The sequence below is a fragment of the Anomaloglossus baeobatrachus genome, chromosome 7 (assembly GCF_048569485.1).
Source record: "Anomaloglossus baeobatrachus isolate aAnoBae1 chromosome 7, aAnoBae1.hap1, whole genome shotgun sequence".
In the NCBI taxonomy this organism is placed as follows: Eukaryota; Metazoa; Chordata; class Amphibia; order Anura; family Aromobatidae; genus Anomaloglossus; species Anomaloglossus baeobatrachus.
This window is the reverse complement of record NC_134359.1, coordinates 274,403,049-274,423,314: the sequence shown is the minus strand read 5'-3', so window position 1 is coordinate 274,423,314 and position 20,266 is coordinate 274,403,049. Positions and strand designations below refer to the sequence as shown.

Here is a 20,266-nt window from a genome sequence, read left to right as displayed (position 1 = left end):
CCGTGTTTGCGTGGCATTTCTCCGGGTTCTCCGGTTTCCTCCCACACTCCAAACACATACAGATAGGGACTCCAGATTGTGAGCCCCAATGGGGACAGTGTTGCTGATGTATGTAAAGCGCTGTGGAATTAATAGCGCTATATAAATGAATAAAATTATTATTATATTGTCCCTCTTATTCCCTACTTCAGCTATCTTTATTGTACAGATATTGCCCCACTTCCGTCCTGTTGCTCCTCCTTTCTTGGCCGCACTTCCTGTGCTATTCCTTATACACATTCCATGCCCCACTTCCTGCTGCTCCAGCTTTGTCACTTCCAGTTAGCCCCTTTTACACCCCCCGCCTCATGGTGACACACACGGATGAGCAGCACACACACACTGCCGAGCAGCACACACACACTCCCAAGCAGCACACACACACTGCGGAGCAGCACACACACACTGCCATTCCTCACACACACACTGCCATTCCTCTGAGGTAAGTGCATGATATTTGGGACATGTGGATTTTCTCTGTATCCGTCACTTATTGCAGTCTTTATATACTGATGGTCTCTTTCTGTCTTTACTTTGTTCGATTTCACATTGTAAAAACATTAAATATTATTAATATTAATACATCTAGCTACCGTATCAAACCCATTATAATAGGACTTATTGAGTATATATGCTGACAGACCGGTCTATATTGGAGGCTTACATCATGTGTACAGCAAAATCTCCCTATATGGTCTTGAGCAGCTGCATATATAACATGACACTTCTCAGGAGAGGGGGGGGGGGGGCACTCTTTCTCCGGGGAGTCAATCTGCACGTACACATGTCAGCTGCCGAGCCAAAAACCATCCGCCCACCCGGAGCAACACATGGTGACAGGTCTCCAGCATGACCTAACCCATTCAGGAACCAGGGAAAGATGAATGAAGACTTCTACTGATTTAGTAAAGATATGGACTATTATTGAACTCTTCACGTAAGCTCACGAAGAATACTATTTCTCATTTCTGTAACTGAACTAATGAACTTGTCATTTTTACTCAATATAAAATACATTATTTATTTTTACATTTTTGAAGTCTTTATCGGATTTTTAAGCTCATCGCGTATATAAAGAAAAATATATTTAAGGGGTATATTTTTAACACATGCTAGCCTATATATATATATATATATATACAATATATAAACCACGATGCTGAAGTTGGTTTCTTATTCGTCCAGTTTCTTATTCGGCAATTTAGTTTTTTATGCATTTATCAACAAAAATGACACATCACAATAATAAAATACAATGCACTGATGAGCCCTAATATAAATACACTCAAAACCAGCTGCGAAAATTATAAAACTGGCAAAAAAATGGGCATCAAAGTGGGCACCAAAGTATGTTAGTGAAAGGGTTAAATGGCTTTGGGCCACTGATCTAACACCAGAATTACCTATCTAGTGATGCCTCTAATCAAACTCAAGTGTCTCCAGCCTGGCCCAAAGGGGTTCTGGGCATCAGAACTGGCATCAAAGTGGGCAAAACCCCAGTTTTCACAGATTTGAATAAGTAACCAGTGTTTTTGAGGGGTTAAATGGCTTTGGGCCACTGATCTCACACCACATTTACATACCTAGTGATGCCACACATCAAATTCAGATCACTCCAGCCTGGCCCAAACAGGTTCTGGGCATCAGAACTGGCATCAAAGTGGGCAAAACCCAAACAGGCTGGAGTGATCTGAATTTGATGTGTGGCATCACTAGGTATGTAAATGTGGTGTGAGATCAGTGGCCCAAAGCCATTTAACCCCTCAAAAACACTGGTTACTTATTCAAATCTGTGAAAAGTGGGTTTTGCCCACTTTGATGCTTGTTTTGATGCCCAGAACCTGTTTGGGCCAGGCTGGAGTGATCTGAATTTGATGTGCGGCATCACTAGGTATGTAAATGTGGTGTGAGATCAGTGGCCCAAAGCCATTTAACCCCTCAAAAACACCAGTTACTTATTCAAATCTGTGAAAACTGGGGTTTTGCCCACTTTGATGCCAGTTCTGATGCCCAGAACCTGTTTGGGCCAGGCTGGAGTGATCTGAATTTGATGTGTGGCATCACTAGGTATGTAAATGTGGTGTCAGATCAGTGGCCCAAAGCCATTTAACCCCTCAAAAACACCAGTTACTTATTCAAATCTGTGAAAATTGGCTGTGTGCCCACTTTGATGCCAGTTTTGATGCCCAGAACCCCTTTGGGCCAGGCTGGAGACACTTGAGTTTGATTAGAGGCATCACTAGATAGGTAATTCTGGTGTTAGATCAGTGGCCCAAAGCCATTTAACCCTTTCACTAACATACTTTGGTGCCCACTTTGATGCCCATTTTTTTGCCAGTTTTTTAATTTTCGCAGCTGTTTTTGAGTGTATGTATATTAGGGCACATCAGTGCATTGTATTTTATTATTGTGATGTCATTTTTGTTGATAAATGCATAAAAAACTGAAAAAACTAAATTGCCGAATAAGAAACCAACTTCAGCCCCGAATAAGAAACCAACTTCAGCATCGTATATACGGTAAACCTGCCTGTGTCCATGTGTGTGGAATCCTGCCTCCGTATCCGTTACTTATTGCAGTCTTTACTTATTGTTTGTTCTATTTTACATGCTAGCTTATATATAGTGTGTGTGTGTGTGTGTGTGTGTGTGTGTGTATATATATATATATGTGTATATATATATATATATATATATATATATATATATATATATATATATATATATATATATATATATATATATATATATATATATATATATAAAATATATTACACACACAGTATATAAACCTGCCTGTGTCTATATTTGTGGAATCTTGCCTATATATGTGCATCTGGATATAATCCAGGATATATGCCTGCAGTTACTATCTCCCATAGAATGTATAAACACCAGTCTTTGTGTATCATATGTGATGTATACAGCAGAATATAGTATGGTGCTGGGTATATATAGTATATAATGTAGAGGGGGGTGTGTGTGTGTATATTGTATAATATCTATCTATATCTATATCTATATATCTATCTCTATATACACAGTGCTGGCCAAAAGTATTGGCACCCCTGCAATTCTGTCAGAGAATACTCAGTTTCTTCCTAATAAATAATTGCAATCACAAATTCTTTGGTATTATCTTCATTTAATTTGTCTTCAATGAAGAAAAAAAAATATAGTCAAAAAGCCAAACATAAAAATGGGGTGGACAAAAGTATTGGCACTGTTTGAAAAATCATGTGATGCTTCTGTAATTTGTGTAATAACAGCGCCTGTAACTTACCTGTGGAACCTAACAGGTGTTGGCAATAATAAATCACACTTGCAGCAGGTGACATGGATTAAAGTTGACTCAACCTCTGTCCTGTGTCCTTGTGTGTACCACATTGAGCATGGAGCAAAGAAAGAAGACCAAAGAACTGTCTGAGGACTTGAGAATCCAAATTGTGAGGAAGCATGAGCAATCTCAAGGCTACAAGTCCATCTGCAAAGACCTGAAAGTTCCTGTGTCTACGGTGCGCAGTGTCATCAAGAAGTGTAAAGCCCATGGCACTGTGGCTAACCTCCCTAGATGTGGAAGGAAAAGAAAACTTGACGAGAGATTTCAACGCAAGATTGTGCGGATGGTGGATAAAGAACCTCGACTAACATCCAAACAAGTTCAAGCTGCCCTGCAGTCCGAGGGTACAACAGTGTCAACCCGTGCTATCCGTCGGCGTCTGAATGAAAAGGGACTGTATGGTAGGATACCCAGGAAGACCCCACTTCTTACCCCGAGACATAAAAAAGCCAGGCTGGAGTTTGCCAAAACTTACCTGAGAGCCTAAAACATTTTGGAAGAATGTTCTCTGGTCAGATGAGACAAAAGAAGAGCTTTTTGGGAAAAGCCATCAACATAGAGTTTACAGGGGAAAAAAAAGAGGCATTCAAAGAAAAGAACATGGTCCCCACAGTCAAACATGGCGGAGGTTCCCTGATTTTTTGGGGTTGCTTCATAATGCTATGTACACGGTCAAGCAGTCCAGTGCCAGAGGCATCAAAGCAACCCCAAAACATCAGGGAACCTCCGCCATGTTTGACTGTAGGGACCGTGTTCTTTTCTTTGAATGCCTCTTTTTTTTTTACCTGTAAACTCTATGTTGATGGCTTTTCCCAAAAAGCTCTACTTTTGTCTCATCTGACCAGAGAACATTCTTCCAAAACGTTTTAGGCTTTCTCAGGTAAGTTTTGGCAAACTCCAGCCAAAACTTACTTGGCTTTTTTATGTCTCTGGGTAAGAAGTGGGGCCTTCCTGGGTATCCTACCATTCAGTCCCTTTTCATTCAGACACCGACGGATAGTACGGGTTGACACTGTTGTACCCTCGGACTGCAGGGCAGCTTGAACTTGTTTGGATGTTAGTCGAGGTTCTTTATCCACCATCCACACAATCTTGCGTTGAAATCTCTCGTCAATTTTTCTTTTCCTTCCACATCTAGGGAGGTTAGCCACAGTGCCATGGGCTTTACACTTCTTGATGACACTGCGCACTGTAGACACAGGAACTTTCAGGTCTTTGGAGATCGACTTGTAGCCTCGAGATTGCTCATGCTTCCTCACAATTTGGAGTCTCAAGTCCTCAGACAGTTCCTTGGTCTTCTTTCTTTTCTCCATGCTCAATGTGGTACACACAAGGACACAGAACAGAGGTTGAGTCAACTTTAATCCATGTCAACTGGCTGCAAGTGTGATTTAGTTATTGCCAACACCTGTTAGGTGCCACAGGTAAGTTACAGGTACTGTTAATTACACAAATTAGAGAAGCATCACATGATTTTTCAAACAGTGCCAATACTTTTGTCCACCCCCTTTTTTATGTTTGGTGTGGAATTATATCCAATTTGGCTTTTTGACATTTTTTTTTTCCCATTGAAGACAAATTAAATTAAGATAATAATACCAAAGAATTTGTGATTGCAATCATTTTCAAGAAGAAACTGAGTATTCTCTGACAGAATTGCAGGGGTGCCAATACTTTTGGCCAGCACTGTATATACACAGCTCCACAGTATATAGTTTTGAGCTGTGTATATAATGGCTTGCAGCATATATTTTGGAGCTGAGCATACGTGTCCGGTCTTAGGTCCCCTTCACACGTCCGTGATTCTGGTATGTTTGTGCTTTTTTTTAAACGTACTAGACTCACTGACATACGCAGACCCATTATAATCAATGGGTCTGCTCACACAGTGATTTTTCACTGAACTTGTCTCCGTGCAGCGTACACCTGTGGCCGTGATTCTGCACGGAGAGACAAGTCAGTTTTTTACTGGTATCACTGATGACCCACGGACCACACTATGGTGTGATCCGTGTGTGATCTGTGAAACACGTGCCAGAAAATCACTGACACATTAAATATTATCAACTTACCTTGCCTGCGATTCGCTCTGCCTGCTCCGCTCTCGGCAGCTCCTGCGTGGCTCATGAATATTCATGAGAGCAGGAACAGCCGACCAGGAAGTAACTGCAGAGAGTGGTGGGCGGACGCTGCAGAGCAGGAGCCTTCAGCACCATGGACAGCAGGAACGAAGGCAGGTGAGTAATGTCCATATGCAATCACGGATTGCACATGGACAACCCACGTGTGCCGTAAATCACAGAACACGGAGGGACATGTGCGTGTTTTACACGTCAGTGAAGAACATCAGTGTTTTTCACTGACGTGTGAAACGGGCCTTAAACATGGTGCAACTATGAATATCTGCATGGAGATTATATAATTTATATTACACATACTAGCTGTACTACCCGGCATTGCACAGGATAGTAACTGTCTCTCTGGCGCTCTCTGTCTCTCAAAGTCTCCGTCTGTCTACAGAAAATCAAAAGCCACAGGAAAAATAGTTGCATATTGATTATTTGCATATAAATCTAAGAGTCTAATGCAGCATTGACAGCAGCTTATTGACTATCTACCGCCCCGTGCTCGGCGGCAGCCGAGCCGCTCAGATCCGGGGTCGCTGGTGGGTGGCTCGAGCGTCTCCGGACCCGGGCGCCCTGTGGCCACTTCGACCCAAAAGGGAGGGCTGGCGCTTTAGGGGAACGTAGGTGTACGGCCGGAGCCGTGTTTGTAAGTTCGTGACGCCACCCATGGGTTGTGGTGAAGGTGGACCGGCCGCACGTCGCCCTGAACTGCCCCGCTCCCCCCAACGGGTCTCGGGGCCACCACTCCTACTCACGGAGGGGTTAACAACTTGCTGCACAACATCTCCCCCGGGTGCCCCGTAAAACAGCAGCGGTGGTGTCCACCTTCACCACAAAACGTGGGTGGCGTTACGAACTTATAAACACTGCTCCAGCTGTAAACCTAGGTCCCCTAAAGCGCCAGCCCTCCCTTTCGGGTCGAAGTGACCACTGGGCTCCCGGGTCCGGAGACGCTCGAGCCACCCACCAGTGAGCCCGGATCTGCACGGGGCGGTACAGTACAATTGGAGGGCTTTTTAAAACTGAATACTGGAGGGAGCAGGCTAGGTATCATTCAGCCTTGCTCCCCAGCAAACAATGGATGACGAACAGCAATCACCGCAGCGGTGTCCACAGTGGCAGTTGCAGCAACAAATGAAGCTACAAACTTCACCATCTCGAGAAAAAACTTCAAGGCCACGATCTGCCTCACCTAAAATGAAGACGACGTTCCATAAAGGTCGAGACAGTCGTGCAACTAACCCAGGGGTGGGATTCAAATTTTTAACAACAGGTTCTCTGTAAACCCCGCCCATTTGAAAACCACACCAATTCTGTAACCAAACCCATTTTGTTAGCCACACCCATTTTCACGCACTTTCCTCAACCAAAATATACAAGTAATTTAAAGTATAATCTCTTTCCCCTTCTTCCGCTCCTATGCTTTCACTCTCCTGTCCAGCACCAATTGTTCCAGTCACTGTCAGTCATATTGTATTAAACGGTTTTTCTAAAATTTTTAAAAATGATTACTAAAGTATTCCTGCTAAAATTGGAACGGACGAAATTCCCCATACAGATCTCATGCCATGTGGCTGCTTTCCCCCTGCAGATCCCATCCCATTATGACCTCTTTTCCCCTGCAGATCCCATCCCATCATGGTCTCTTTTCTCCTGCAGATCCCATCCCATCATGGACTCTTTCCCCCATCAGATCCCATCCTATCATGGCCTCTTTCCCCAGCAGATCTCATCCCATATGCTCCTTCTCCCCTGCAGATCTTGTCCCATATGGCTCCTTTTCCCATATAGCTCCCACCTATGCGGCATCCTCTCCCCATATAGCTCCCATCTTTTGCGACCTCCTCTCCCCATATAGCTCCCATCTTATATTGTCTCCTTTGCCCACATAGCTCCAATCTTATGTGGCCCCTCTCCCCATATAGCTCCCGTCTTATGCGACCCCTCTCCCCATACTTAGCTCCCGTCTTATGCGACCCCTCTCCCCATATTTAGCTCCCGTCTTATGCGACCCCTCTCCCCATATTTAGCTCCCGTCTTTTTGCGGCCCCTCTCCCCATATTTAGCTCCCGTCTTATGCGACCCCTCTCCCCATATTTAGCTTCCGTCTTATGCAGCCCCTCTCCCCATATTTAGCTCCCGTCTTATGCAGCCCCTCTCCCCATATTTAGCTCCCGTCTTATGCGGCCCCTCTCCCCATATTTAGCTCCCATCTTATGCGGCCCCTCTCCCCATATTTAGCTCCCATCTTATGTGGCTCCTCTCCCTGCATCTTCGGCTCACTGAGCGCTTACCTGCTCCAGGCACTGGCAGCTCCTCCTGTGTCTTCCATCCTCCGCGGCACTGAGCAGGCACACTGACGCTGACAGATGGCAGTGGAGGAGCAACCTCCCCATGCTGCCTTGACCTCTCTGCAGCGTCAGCGCCGGGTCAGGGAGTCGACAGGCTTCACTGAACACGGAAGTGCTGCGCGGAGGTACAGGCATTCATTTGTGTTAGAGTCTTAAAGACACCAACACAAATGAATACAGGGAACCAGATCGCCGCAGCCGTTTCAAGGAACCGGCTGCTATTTTAACAACCGGTTCTCCTGAACTGGACAGAACCGGCTGAATCCCACTACCCCAAGTAGTCGATGCTCAGGGAAGAGTGATGAAGGGGCCGGTCAGCATAAAGTGACGTCTGGTAAATCCAGGGAGCCCTCCAGAGGAGAATCATCAGCTGATGTGAATATTCCAACTTCTAGTCTGGTACGGCCTTTATTCTGCTTCTGAAGGGTGAGTCATCTCTCTGAAAGTTCACATAAAGAGCCCCCCTGTTTTTCTGTTTTTATTTCAGGCTCCTGATAGACCTAGAAAGTGCAGTTCTAAGTCCAAGCACAGGGAATGTGCTCTATGCAACAAAGAGTTGTGTGCCCGTTATTGTCTCCATGTAGAAAACACAGGAAAATTAGTCAAATCAGTATTATCAACTATGGGTATCCAGGAAGAGAAGGTTGAGAAGACAATGCAGGACCGCATGTCTAGCGGGCTAGATTGGAAAAAGCGCCGTACGTTCCCAGTGGGGGATAAGATTGTCTCTGATTTCCAGGGAATGGAAGAAATACTTTTCTCCCAAGCAGGGCCGGATTAAGGTTGGTGGGGGCCCCTGGGCAGAAAATCTGGTGGGGGCCCCATAACGTTAACATTTTTAGCCATAACAGTAGAGCGCGAACTGTAGCATTTAGATAGAAATCCAATGAACATTTATCCTGTTCTGCCACATTCAGATTTACAGTACTACAATACAGACAAAGTCCAGGATCACTCACAGCCGTCACTTATACACGGAAAGTAGAGTTAAGGCTGCTTTACACATTTCGATCTCGTATGCGATCACACCATATGTGCGGAACAGGCAATTTGTTGCCCTTGTCGCACAAACGATTACCCCCCATCACACGTACCTTCCAATTGACCTCGCTGTGGGCAGCGAACATCCACTTCCTGGAGTGGGAGGGACATTCGGCGTCACAGCAACGTCACACAGCGGCCGGCCAATAGAAGCGGAGGGGCGGAGATGAGCGGGGCGTAAACATCCCGCCCACCTCCTTCCTTCCGCATTGCCGGCAGTACGCAGGTAAGCTGCAGTTCATTGTTCCCGGGGTATAACACGGAGCGATGTGTGCTGCCTCAAGAATGATGAACAACCAGACGTTCAATTTTTAGAAAATGAACGACGTGTCAGCGATCAACGTTTTAACGCACAATCAGGGTCGCACGTAGCTGTCACACACTACAATATCACTAACGATGCCGGATGTGCGTCACTTACGACGTGACACATTGTTAGATATATTGTAGAGTGTAAAGCTTTACTCACATTTTTTACTGATCCCAATGTTAAGGCAGCCAGGGCCGGCTCCAGGTTTTTGTGGCCTCCGGGTGAAAGAGTCTCAGTGGACCCCATCCACACACAGACACGCACACACACATACAGGCATACATATACATATTTGAAGACAAATTCAGAAAAATACATATAAACAGACAAATATATGCACAGTCATATACACTGACATATATGCAAACACAGACGCATTAGGGGTCGTGCGCACATTGTGTAATTCCATGCATTTACACTGCGTATAGCACTGCAGTGTAAATGCATGCGTTCTGCGTCCCCTATACAAGCTATGTAGATTGTGCATGATACGCGCGCACGTAGCTTTTATGAACGCAGTGATTTGGGTGCTAAAATGTTGACCCAAATCTGTGCGTTCATAAAATGAGCATGTCAATTATTCCGTGCGCTATGGATGCAGCTCCCGCTCTGTCTATGGTGGGGGCAGCAGCCATAGCGCATGAAATCGGATTTTCTGTACAGAAAAACTGAATCCATTATGCAGTGTTTCTGCAGCGATTTGACGCGCACATGTGCTGTCAACTCGCTGCAGAATATTCAGCAGTTACGTGTGCATGAGCCTTTACAGGTATTAATATGGGGAAGTCGCCAGCAGCCTCACTCACCTCTCCCGCTTGTTTCCGTCCAGCTCCTTCAGGACATGTGGCTGTGTTTCACGATGGCTGTCACTAACAGACATGACTGCACACTGACAGCACCGCTGTATATACATCACAGGAGGGGCAGGGGGCATAGACGTTACTGGAGTGGCAAACAGCTCTGGTGGTGTACTCATTACTGCGATGGGTGACATAGCGCTCTGGGGGACCCATATAGTTCTGGGGGGGGCCGCACAGACTGCTCTAATTCATATATACACACACACACAGTACTGCTTCTTACACACACAGCTCTGACACACACACACTACAATGCACCCTCTACACACACACACAATGCACCCCACATCACCTCCTACACACACACAATGCACCCCACATCACCACACACTACAATGCAGCCCCCCACACACACACACTGCACCCCACATCACCTCCTACACACACACACACACACAATGCACCCCACATCACCTCGCACACACACACACACACAATGCACCCCACATCACCACACACACACACAATGCACCCCACATCATCTCACACACACACACACACAAAATGCACCCCACATCACCACACACATACACACACACACAATGCACCCCACATCATCTCACACACACACACACACACACACACACAATGCACCCCACATCACCTCACACACAATGCACCCCACATCACCTCACAAAAACACACACAATGCACCCCACATCACCTCACACACACACAGAGAATACAATGCACCCCCCATTACACCTCCCCCCACATAAAATACAATGCACCCCCCCATTAAGCCTCCCCCACACACAATACAATGCACCCCCCCATTAACCCTCCCCCACACACAATACAATGCACCCCTCATTACCCTTCCCCACACAGAATACAATGCACCCTCCATTACCCTTCCCCACACACACGATACAATGCACCCTCCATTACCCCTCCCCCCACACACAATACAACCCTCATCACCCCCTACACACACAAATTACACTGCCCCATCACTACACACTCCTCCCCCCTTCCTCGGAATACAGTACTCCTCCTCTGCCTGTCACAGAGCTGTGTTCCTTCACAAATGTTCCCCGTTGTGTCCTCAGCTCCTCCTCACTCATCCCCATTAATTACACCTGTCTCTTCAGCTCCTTCATGGAGCGCTCGCTTCCTCTTGTCCCCTGTGTGGCGCCTGCAGCACTGTGATGACGTCAGCAAGGTGCTGATCTCATCACGTTGCTGCACGTCGGGGGCGGGGCCGGGTCCCGGCACGCTGTTCAAATGTATTTACGTCTGAAAGATGCAAATACATTTGAATAGGAACGGAAAGAGGAAGCTGCGGTCATCGGCTCTGCTGCGCTCCTCTACACTGGGTGCATGCCGAGCACAGCACACAGCAGAGCCGACAGAGCACAGCGCGCTGCCTCCTGCTAGTGTGCCTGGCATGCACACAGTGTAGAGGAGCGCAGCGGGGACAGCAGATACAGCAGCGCACTACACCGTGCCCCTGCTTCTAGGGAGGGGGAGAGAGGGGAGGGGGGGCAGCTGCCCGCCCCTCGCTGGGTACGGCCGCAGCACATAGCAGGGAGCATTAGCACACCTGACCCCGGAAGTACAAGCGGCCGCTGGTACTTCCGGTGTCAATCAGCGTCCTGTGCCCGCAGTTTGTTTTTGCGTCTTCAAGACGCAGATACAAATAAATAGCGGTGCTTCAACACCCCGCGCCTCCCCCCCCGAAAACACAGCTGATTTATTAGACTGTCTTTACGGAGGGGGAGAGGGTGTGAAGAAAAAAAAATGCTGACAGGTGCCAAGTATGGTGGGGGCCCCCTTAAAAGCTCTTTTGGTGGGGGCCCCTGGGCTGGAGCCCCGTCTGCCCTGCCTATAATCCGGCCCTGCTCCCAAGGCAGGCATCCGCTGACGCCTGGGTGTGCACCTGGTAAAACCTGGCAAAGGTATGTAGGCTGGACCACGTGACAGCTCTGCAGACTTGTTCGGCCGACGCCTGATGTCTGATTGCCCAAGACGCCCCTACTGCATGGGTGGAATGTATCTTTACTCCCCTCAGAGGAGACATGTTCCTAATCCTGTAGGCTTCCGATATGGCCGACCTGATCCATCTTGCAATCGTGGCCTTGGACGCCGGCATGCCCCTCTTGGGACCAGTAGGCAGGACAAACAGACTGTCTGACTTGCGGAAAGGAGCAGTTCATGAGATGTAAATTCTGAGAGCTCCCACTAGGTCTAGTGTATGCAAGGACCTTTCCAGGCTGTGTGCGGGGGCCGGACAGAAAGATGGAAGTACGATCTCCTCGTTCAAATGAAAAGGAGATACTACCTTTGGCAAAAATGATGGAGTTGGGCGCAAGACAACAGGAGTACTTGGGAATCATAAATAAATTATGTTAGGGCATACGAAATGTCAAGACAAAATAATGAAAGAAATCACTTTGTTGTAATGTGGTACACTTACCGGACCCTGGTCCAGTGACGCCTGCTTCTACCACTAGATGCCGCTGTACTGACTCTGAGGGCAGCACTGGTGATAGATGAGGTGGTGATGTTGGCAGCGATTGGTGGCTCAGTGCCCACATGAGATTCTAGTAAAAGCGTCCATCTAAAACATTCCACGAGAGTTTTCTTTCTGTCTGTGACTTACATTTATTATTTTGGATTTTTATAGCAAAACGGGGATCACCGCCGCGCTAGACACCAATGACATTTAGTAGTTATTGTTCCAAGTCATTTATTCAAAGAGCATATACAGGTCTACGCGTTTCAGGGGTCTCTGCCCCTTCCTCAGGACAGTATATTAATGACACAGAAGATCTGACATTCAAAAATGCCCTTTGAATAAATGACTTGTAACAATAACTACTAAGTGTCATTTGTGACAAGCGCGGCGGTGATCCCCGTTTTCCTATGAAGATCCATTTCCACTATTGCGAGTCCGCAGCTGTCTCCACCAGCGATTATGAGTCATTAGGTGTTGTGACTTTCACAACATCTATAGGTGAGTGCACTTTGTAATTTTTCATAATTGTTTTTATTGGTTAAGACCCTATGCGCCTGTCTTTCCTCCACAGTCTTTGAAATCCCACATTTATTATTTTCACAGTTTTGAAATCCAGGCAAATATCCGAGGAAGAGTCATCTTGAAGGCATAATGGAGAAAGGAGAAAGCAATGTGTGGGGAGATAAGCGGTGCAAAGAGGAGGATCCTACAGGTAATCGCCATGGCGAGGAGTAATGACTTGTGATGGGCAGACCCGGGATTGGCAGATGCAACCAGGTCTATAGGGACCTGAATCAGGCGCTTTAAAATAGTGTAGAACTTTAAAGAATATGTGACCCACCCCTAAAGTATAAAGCCAAAATTGTTAATTAGGGGAAACCCAAAAGTTACCACAGGACCACAATATAAATGCAAAAGTGAAAAAATATTTTATTGAAATAATTTACAAAGGAAGGTGAAGCAGTAAAACAAGGAAGAGTGGCTAAGATGGAAAATGCCACACAAGGGGAACAGAGTAAAATACACTCCAACCAACCTCCGTAGTGACACCCAGTAAAGGGTTAATTACATATAGTAGTGCAAATTACAGCAGCATATAAATAACCAGAAAAATTGAAAACTGGTCAGCGACTCACAGGTTAAACTGTTTGATTGTTACAAGTGAAAAGGTTTTGGTACCATGATAGCCAGTTGAAAAATTATTGAATGTTCTCAGTGAAAGGAACAAAATTATAATCTTGTGATACCTTTTAATGGCTAACTAAAATAAAATAAAGTGATGTTACAAAGCAAGCTTTCGAGACATCTCAGGTCCTTTCATCAGGTATGGTATGACAAAATATCTGAAGAAACAAATATATGCACAAACAGAGCAGAGGGATGGCATAATAAAAGACATTTTAAATAAACACTGAGCTTAGAAAGTGAATCCTTAAATCCTCAACACTTAAATAGTGTTGTGAGAGTTTTATTGTCCCAATATCCATGTAGGATCAGAGGTCTGGTGAGTCTCTGGAATAGATTCCTCATATTTTGTAATGGGCCATAAATCCTCCTGACAGGTTGAGTCCTGTGTCCACAGAGTTAAACAGTTAAACATTTTAATGAATTTGTATTCCCAGACCCTGCAATAGCTCTGTGATCTGAAGTTGCCTTTTAATATGACAACTTTCAAATGTTTTATGTTGTGTCCTGAAGCACAGAAATGTTTGGCCATAGGTAAATGGATTTTTTTTTGTCTGTAATTGTGTGGCGGTAAGATCTCATCCTTGCTCTCAGTCTCTATCCTGTTTCTCCAACATAGAGGCCCCCAATAGGACATATAGTGCACAGGATTAAGTACACCACGTTGGAAGAGGAACATGTGAATGTCCCAGGAATTTTATAGTCCTTCTGTGTGTTAGGGATCTGTATCCGGTCTTTGGTCTCTACATGAGTGCTGGTTTTGCAGCTCTTTACATTGCAAGGATAAGTTCCTCTTGGTGTCTCTGAGGGCATAGAGCTTCGGATCATGATGCTCCCTAAATTAGGAGGTTGCCTGTAGAACAGCAATGGAGGATCTTTGAATATTGTTTTAACCGGTTATCCTTGTGTAGAATGTGGTGAAGTTTCTTGGCTGTTCTCAGTACCTCAAGCTGTGGGTTGTAGGTCACCACTCGACTATTTTCCTCTTTTTGTTTGTATTGAAACAGTTCACTTCTAGGGGTCCTTGTTGCTCTAATGATCTGATCATCTATGGAGGTGGGGTGGTAGCCTTGGTTTAGAAATGTCTTTTTAAGATGGGTTAAGAGTTCATCCCTGTCTGCAATGCTGGAACAGATACGACTATATCTGAGGGCCTGGCTGTAGACAATGGAGTTTTTAATGTGTTTGGGGTGAAAGCTGTTCAATCTGAGTTATGTGGGACGGTCAATAGGTTTCCGATACACCGATGTCTGGATTGAACCATTTTGAATTTTTATGGTTGTATCCAGGAAGTTGATTTCTGTTTTTGAGTGGTCCAATGTCAAGTTTATGGTTGGATGAAATGCATTCAATTTTTCATGGAATTTTAGAAGCTCTTGTTCAGATTCAGTCCAGATTATTAAGATGTCATCGATGAAACGGAAATAGGCCAATGGTTTGAGGTTGCAGGATGCTAAAAAGTCATTTTCCAGTTTAGCCATGAAAAGGTTGGCATACTGTGATACTGTGGTGCCATTTTGCTTCCCATAGCAGTTCCTGTGCGTTGTAAGTATAGCTCCTTGCCAAAAGAGAAAAAGTTGTGTCTGAGGATGAATTTGGTGAGTCTTAATACAGACTCAGGAGGGATCCCATTAGCTACAAGAAACATTTGGCAGGTGGTTAGTCCATCTTCATGTGGGATATTAGAGTATATGGATTCCACATCCATGGTAGCTAAGATGGTACTCTCGGGTAGGGGGCCTATTGTAGATAGCTTTTTCAAAAGGTCAGTGGTGTCCTGTATATAGCTGGTTGTGTTTCTCAACAGTGGCTTAAGGACATTTTCTACCCACCCAGAGAGTTTTTCAGTGAGCGTTCCCACCCCTGAGATGATTGGGTTACCTGGTTTATGAATCTTGGGTAGCATTTAGAAAACTCCCATCCTTGGATGCTCAGGTATTAGGTCCAGGAGGTTTGTGAAATCTGTGCCCAGACATCTGATGACTCTTTTCAACTCCCTCATATTTTGGGGTTGGGTCATCATCCAGTCTGGTGTAGTACTGTATATCCGTCAGTTGTCTGTTTGCTTCTTTAATGTAGTCCATTGTATTCAGGAGAACTACGGCACCCTCTTTATCTGCTGGCCTAATGGTGATCTCCTTGTTTTTCTTCAGGCTGTGAATTGCCCTTCTCTCCTGCACACTGATATTAGATGTTTCTTCTGCTTTTTTGTCCAATATTGTTGAGTGTACCGAATATTTAAATGAGTCAATATGCTGGTCCAAAATGGTGTTGCGGCCAGGAGGAGGTGTCCAGTCAGGTTTTCTTGTTCTTTATTTTGATTTGTTTTTGGCTGTTTAGAAGCTTCAAGCTTTCTTTAGCATCAAAGAATTCCTTCAGTCTCAGTCTCCTAAAGTATTGTTCCATGTCTGTTATGATACGATGTTCAACAACTACCATAAGCAGTTTACCCGAGCCGTATCGCCCTAATGCTGACTGCAGTCCTGAACCTGACGCCAACTAGAAGTAGCTGAGCAACACGCCTAACGCTCCCTATGTACCTCAAACCCAGCCGGAGAAACCTAAAGGCAGAAAGTGGAAAAGCTATCTTGCCTTAGAGCAAATTTTCCCCAAGAGATAGGAGGACCACCACATATAATAACGGTTAGCAAGATGAAAGGACGCACACAGTCAGAACTAGATTGAACAAAGTGAGGCCATATGCTAATTTCTAGGATACAAAAAGGACAGGATAGTAAACTCTACAGTCCGCATAAAAATCCTAATATCCTACACTGAGTATGCAAAAAGGTGTGAGTAACCTAGTACTCATATATACGTACTCCGTACAATGCTCGAGTAACCCTGCAGAAAAAATGACTAACAAAGCCCTGCAACTAAGATCTCCAACATGGATTACCAGGGAGAAAATTCCCCCTTTTTGAAGGTAAAAACAATTCTAGGTAAACACAAATACCTTCAGAAATAATATGCAAACGCACGAATCACATAGCATACAAAATGTATGAAACAAAACTTATGGACTTAGCTTCAGGCCAGAGTAGTTCTGCTCTCCTGCCTTCCACTATCAGATGACTGGCAACAGCATGAGGTCCAAACACCCCTATATCCAAATCAAGCCAGCACTGAAAATCAGCTGTGCAACCATCCAGTCACAGACCTCAAAGCACCAACACCGGCGACCACCGGGGGGAGCCCAAGAGCGGAACCCATCCAGACAGCATTTACAACACATGTCACTACAAAGCTCTGTTTTGTCTAGAGATTTTGTAGGACAAAATGTGAGACCTCTGGAAAGCACACTGAGTTCTAGATTAGTGGGTTTGTGGGATGACAAATTAATAACACAGCTGACGGTACCTGTGTCCCTCTGGCAGTTTTGCTCCATGCTGCTGTGTTTAGGAGGAACTTGGCTGGTGCTTGAGAAAAATCCTGCTTTCAGCCAAAGTCTGTAGAGTTTCTATTTCTTGTTGGCTATTAGGTATGACTGCAGTGCTGTATAAAAATTCGGAGCCAGCTATATACATGACACCACTGACCTTTTGAAAAAGCTATCTACAATAGGTCCCCTACCCGAGAGTACCATCTTAGCTACCATGGATGTGGAATCCTGATACTCTAACATCCCACATGAAGATGGACTAACCGCCTGCCAAATGTTTCTTGTAGCTAATGGGATCCCTCCTGAGTCTGTATTAAGACTCACCAAATTCATCCTCAGACACAACGTTTTCTCTTTTGGCGAGGAGCTATACTTACAACGCACAGGAACTGCTATGGGAAGCAAAATGGCACCACAGTATCACAGTATGCCAACCTTTTCATGGCTAAACTGGAAAATTACTTTTTGCATCCTGCAACCTCAAATCATTGGCCTATTTCCGTTTCCATCAATGACATCTTAATAATCTGGACCGAGTCTGAACAAAAGCTTCTAAAATTCCATGAAAAATTCAATGCATTTCATCCAACCACAAACTTGACATTGGAACACTCAAAAACAGAAATCAACTTCCTGGATACAACCATAAAAATTCAAAATGGTTCAATCCAGACATCGGTGTATCGGAAACCTATTGACCGTCCCACATAACTCAGATAGAACAGCTTTCACCCCAAACACATTAAAAAGTCCATTGTCTACAGCCAGGCCCTCAGATATGGTTGTATCTGTTCCAGCATTGCAGACAGGGATGAACTCTTAACCCATCTTAAAAAGACATTTCTAAACCAAGGCTACCACCCCACCTCCATAGATGATCAGATCATTAGAGCAACAAGGACCACTAGAAGTGAACTGCTTCAATACAAACAAAAAGAGGAAAATAGTCGAGTTTCTCTGGTGGTAACCTACAACCCACAGGTTGAGGTACTGAGTAGAACGGCCAAGAAACTTCACCACATTCTACACAAGGATAACCGGTTAAAAACAATATTCAAAGATCCATCATTGCTGTTCTACAGGCAACCTCCTAATTTAAGGAGCATCATGATCCGAAGCTCTATGCCCTCAGACACACCAAGAGGAACTTATCCTTGCAATGTAAAGAGCTGAAAAACCTGCACTCATGTAGAGATCAAAGACCGGATGCAGATCTCTAACACACAGAAGGACTATAAAATTCCTGGGACATTCACATGATCCTCTTTCAACCTGGTGTACCTAATCCTGTGCACTATATGTCCTATTGGGGGCCCCTATGTTGGAGAAACAGGACAGAGACTGAGAGCAAGGATGAGATCTCACCGCCACACAATTACAGCCAAAAAAATCCATTTACCTGTGGCCAAACATTTCTGTGCTTCAGGACACAACATAAACCATCTGAAGTTGTCTTTTAATATGACAACTTTCATATCACAGAGCCATCACAGGGTCTGGGAATACAAATTCATTAAAATGTTTAACTCTGTGGACACAGGACTTAACCTGTCAGGAGGATTTATGGCCCATTACAAAATCTGAGTAATCTATTCCTGAGACTCACCAGACCTCTGATCCTACATGGATATTGGGACAATAAAACTCTCACAACACTAATCAAAGCTAATTAAGGATTCACTTTCTAAGCTCAGTGTTTATTTAAAATGTCTTTTATTATGCCATCCCTCTGCTCTGTTTGTGCATATATTTGTGTTTCTTCAGATATTTTGTCATACCAAGCCTGATGAAGGGACCTGAGATGTCTCGAAAGCTTGCTTTGTAACATCACTTTATTTTATTTTAGTTAGCCATTAAAAGGTATCACAAGATTATAATTTTGTTCCTCTCACTGACAACATTCAATACTGTTTGATTGCACACACTATAGACATTCCACATAGCTATTCACTCATTAAGTGTGTACAGCAGCAGTTAAGCTGGTTAGTAACTGCTGTGATGCTGCGTACGCCTCATAAGCAGACACTAACACAAACAGACCCCCATAAAACAACACTATTTCAGTGCCAGTCAGCATGCAAAAATAAGGGGGATATATACATATATTCATATATATTACAGTACAGACCAAAAGTTTGGACACACCTCATTCAAAGAGTTTTCTTTATTTTCAAGACTCTGAAAATTGTAGATTCACATTGAAGGCATCAAAACTATGAATTAAAAAGTGTGAAACAACTGAAAATATGTCTTATATTCTAGGTTCTTCAAAGTAGCCACCTTTTTGTTTTCATTACTACTTTGCACACTCTTGGCATTCTCTTGATGAGCTTCAAGAGGTAGTCACCGGAAATGGTTTTCCAATAGTCTTGAAGGAGTTCCCAGAGATGCTTAGCACTTGTTGGCCCTTTTGCCTTCACTCTGCGGTCCAGCTCACCCCAAACCATATTGATTGGGATCAGGTCTGGTGACTGTGGAGGCCAGGTCATCTGGCGTAGCACCCCATCACTCTCCTTCTTGGTCAAATAGCCCTTACACAGCCTGGAGGTGTGTTTGGGGTCATTGTTCTGTTGAAAAATAAATGATAGTCCAACTAAACGCAAACCGGATGGAATAGCACGCCGCTGCAAGATGCTGTGGTAGCCATGCTGGTTCTGTATGCCTTCAATTTTGAATAAATTCCCAACAGTGTCACCAGCAAAGCACCCCCCACACCATCACACCTCCTCCTCCATGCTTCACGGTGGGATCCAGCCATGTAGAGTCCATCCGTTCACCTTTTCTACAAAGACACGGTGGTTGGATCCAAAGATCTCAAATTTGGACTCATCAGACCAAAGCACAGATTTCCACTGGTCTAATGTCCATTCCTTGTGTTCTTTAGCCCAAACAAGTCTATTCTGCTTGTTTCCTGTCCTTAGCAGTGGTTTCCTAGCAGCTATTTTACCATGAAGGCCTGCTGCACAAAGTCTCCTCTTAACAGTTGTTTTAGAGATGAGAAGGTGTGTCCAAACTTTTGATCTGTACTGTGTGTAATATATATAATTTATTTATAAATATACAGACCATTAAAACCCACATTACCTTGAGTCATGCTGTTAGCACACAAAGACTTGGGGCACAGGGAGGCCGGACGCACCTCGACGTATTTTTCACCTGAACGGCTTTGTCA

General features: G+C 44.7%; 1 protein-coding gene across 2 annotated transcripts in view; it reads left to right on the top strand.

The window, feature by feature from the left end:
- The first annotated feature begins 346 nt into the window (after positions 1–346).
- LOC142245455 (uncharacterized) overlaps positions 347–20,266 on the top strand; it is a 144,228-nt gene continuing 124,308 nt past the window's right edge. For both annotated transcript variants that reach the window (XM_075318173.1, XM_075318174.1), the window contains exons 1-2: positions 347–481; positions 13,131–13,239. In XM_075318173.1, the coding sequence (XP_075174288.1) occupies positions 13,179–13,239 (61 nt within the window). In that variant the 5' untranslated portion in view covers positions 347–481; positions 13,131–13,178. The remainder of the gene's footprint in view (positions 482–13,130; positions 13,240–20,266) is intronic.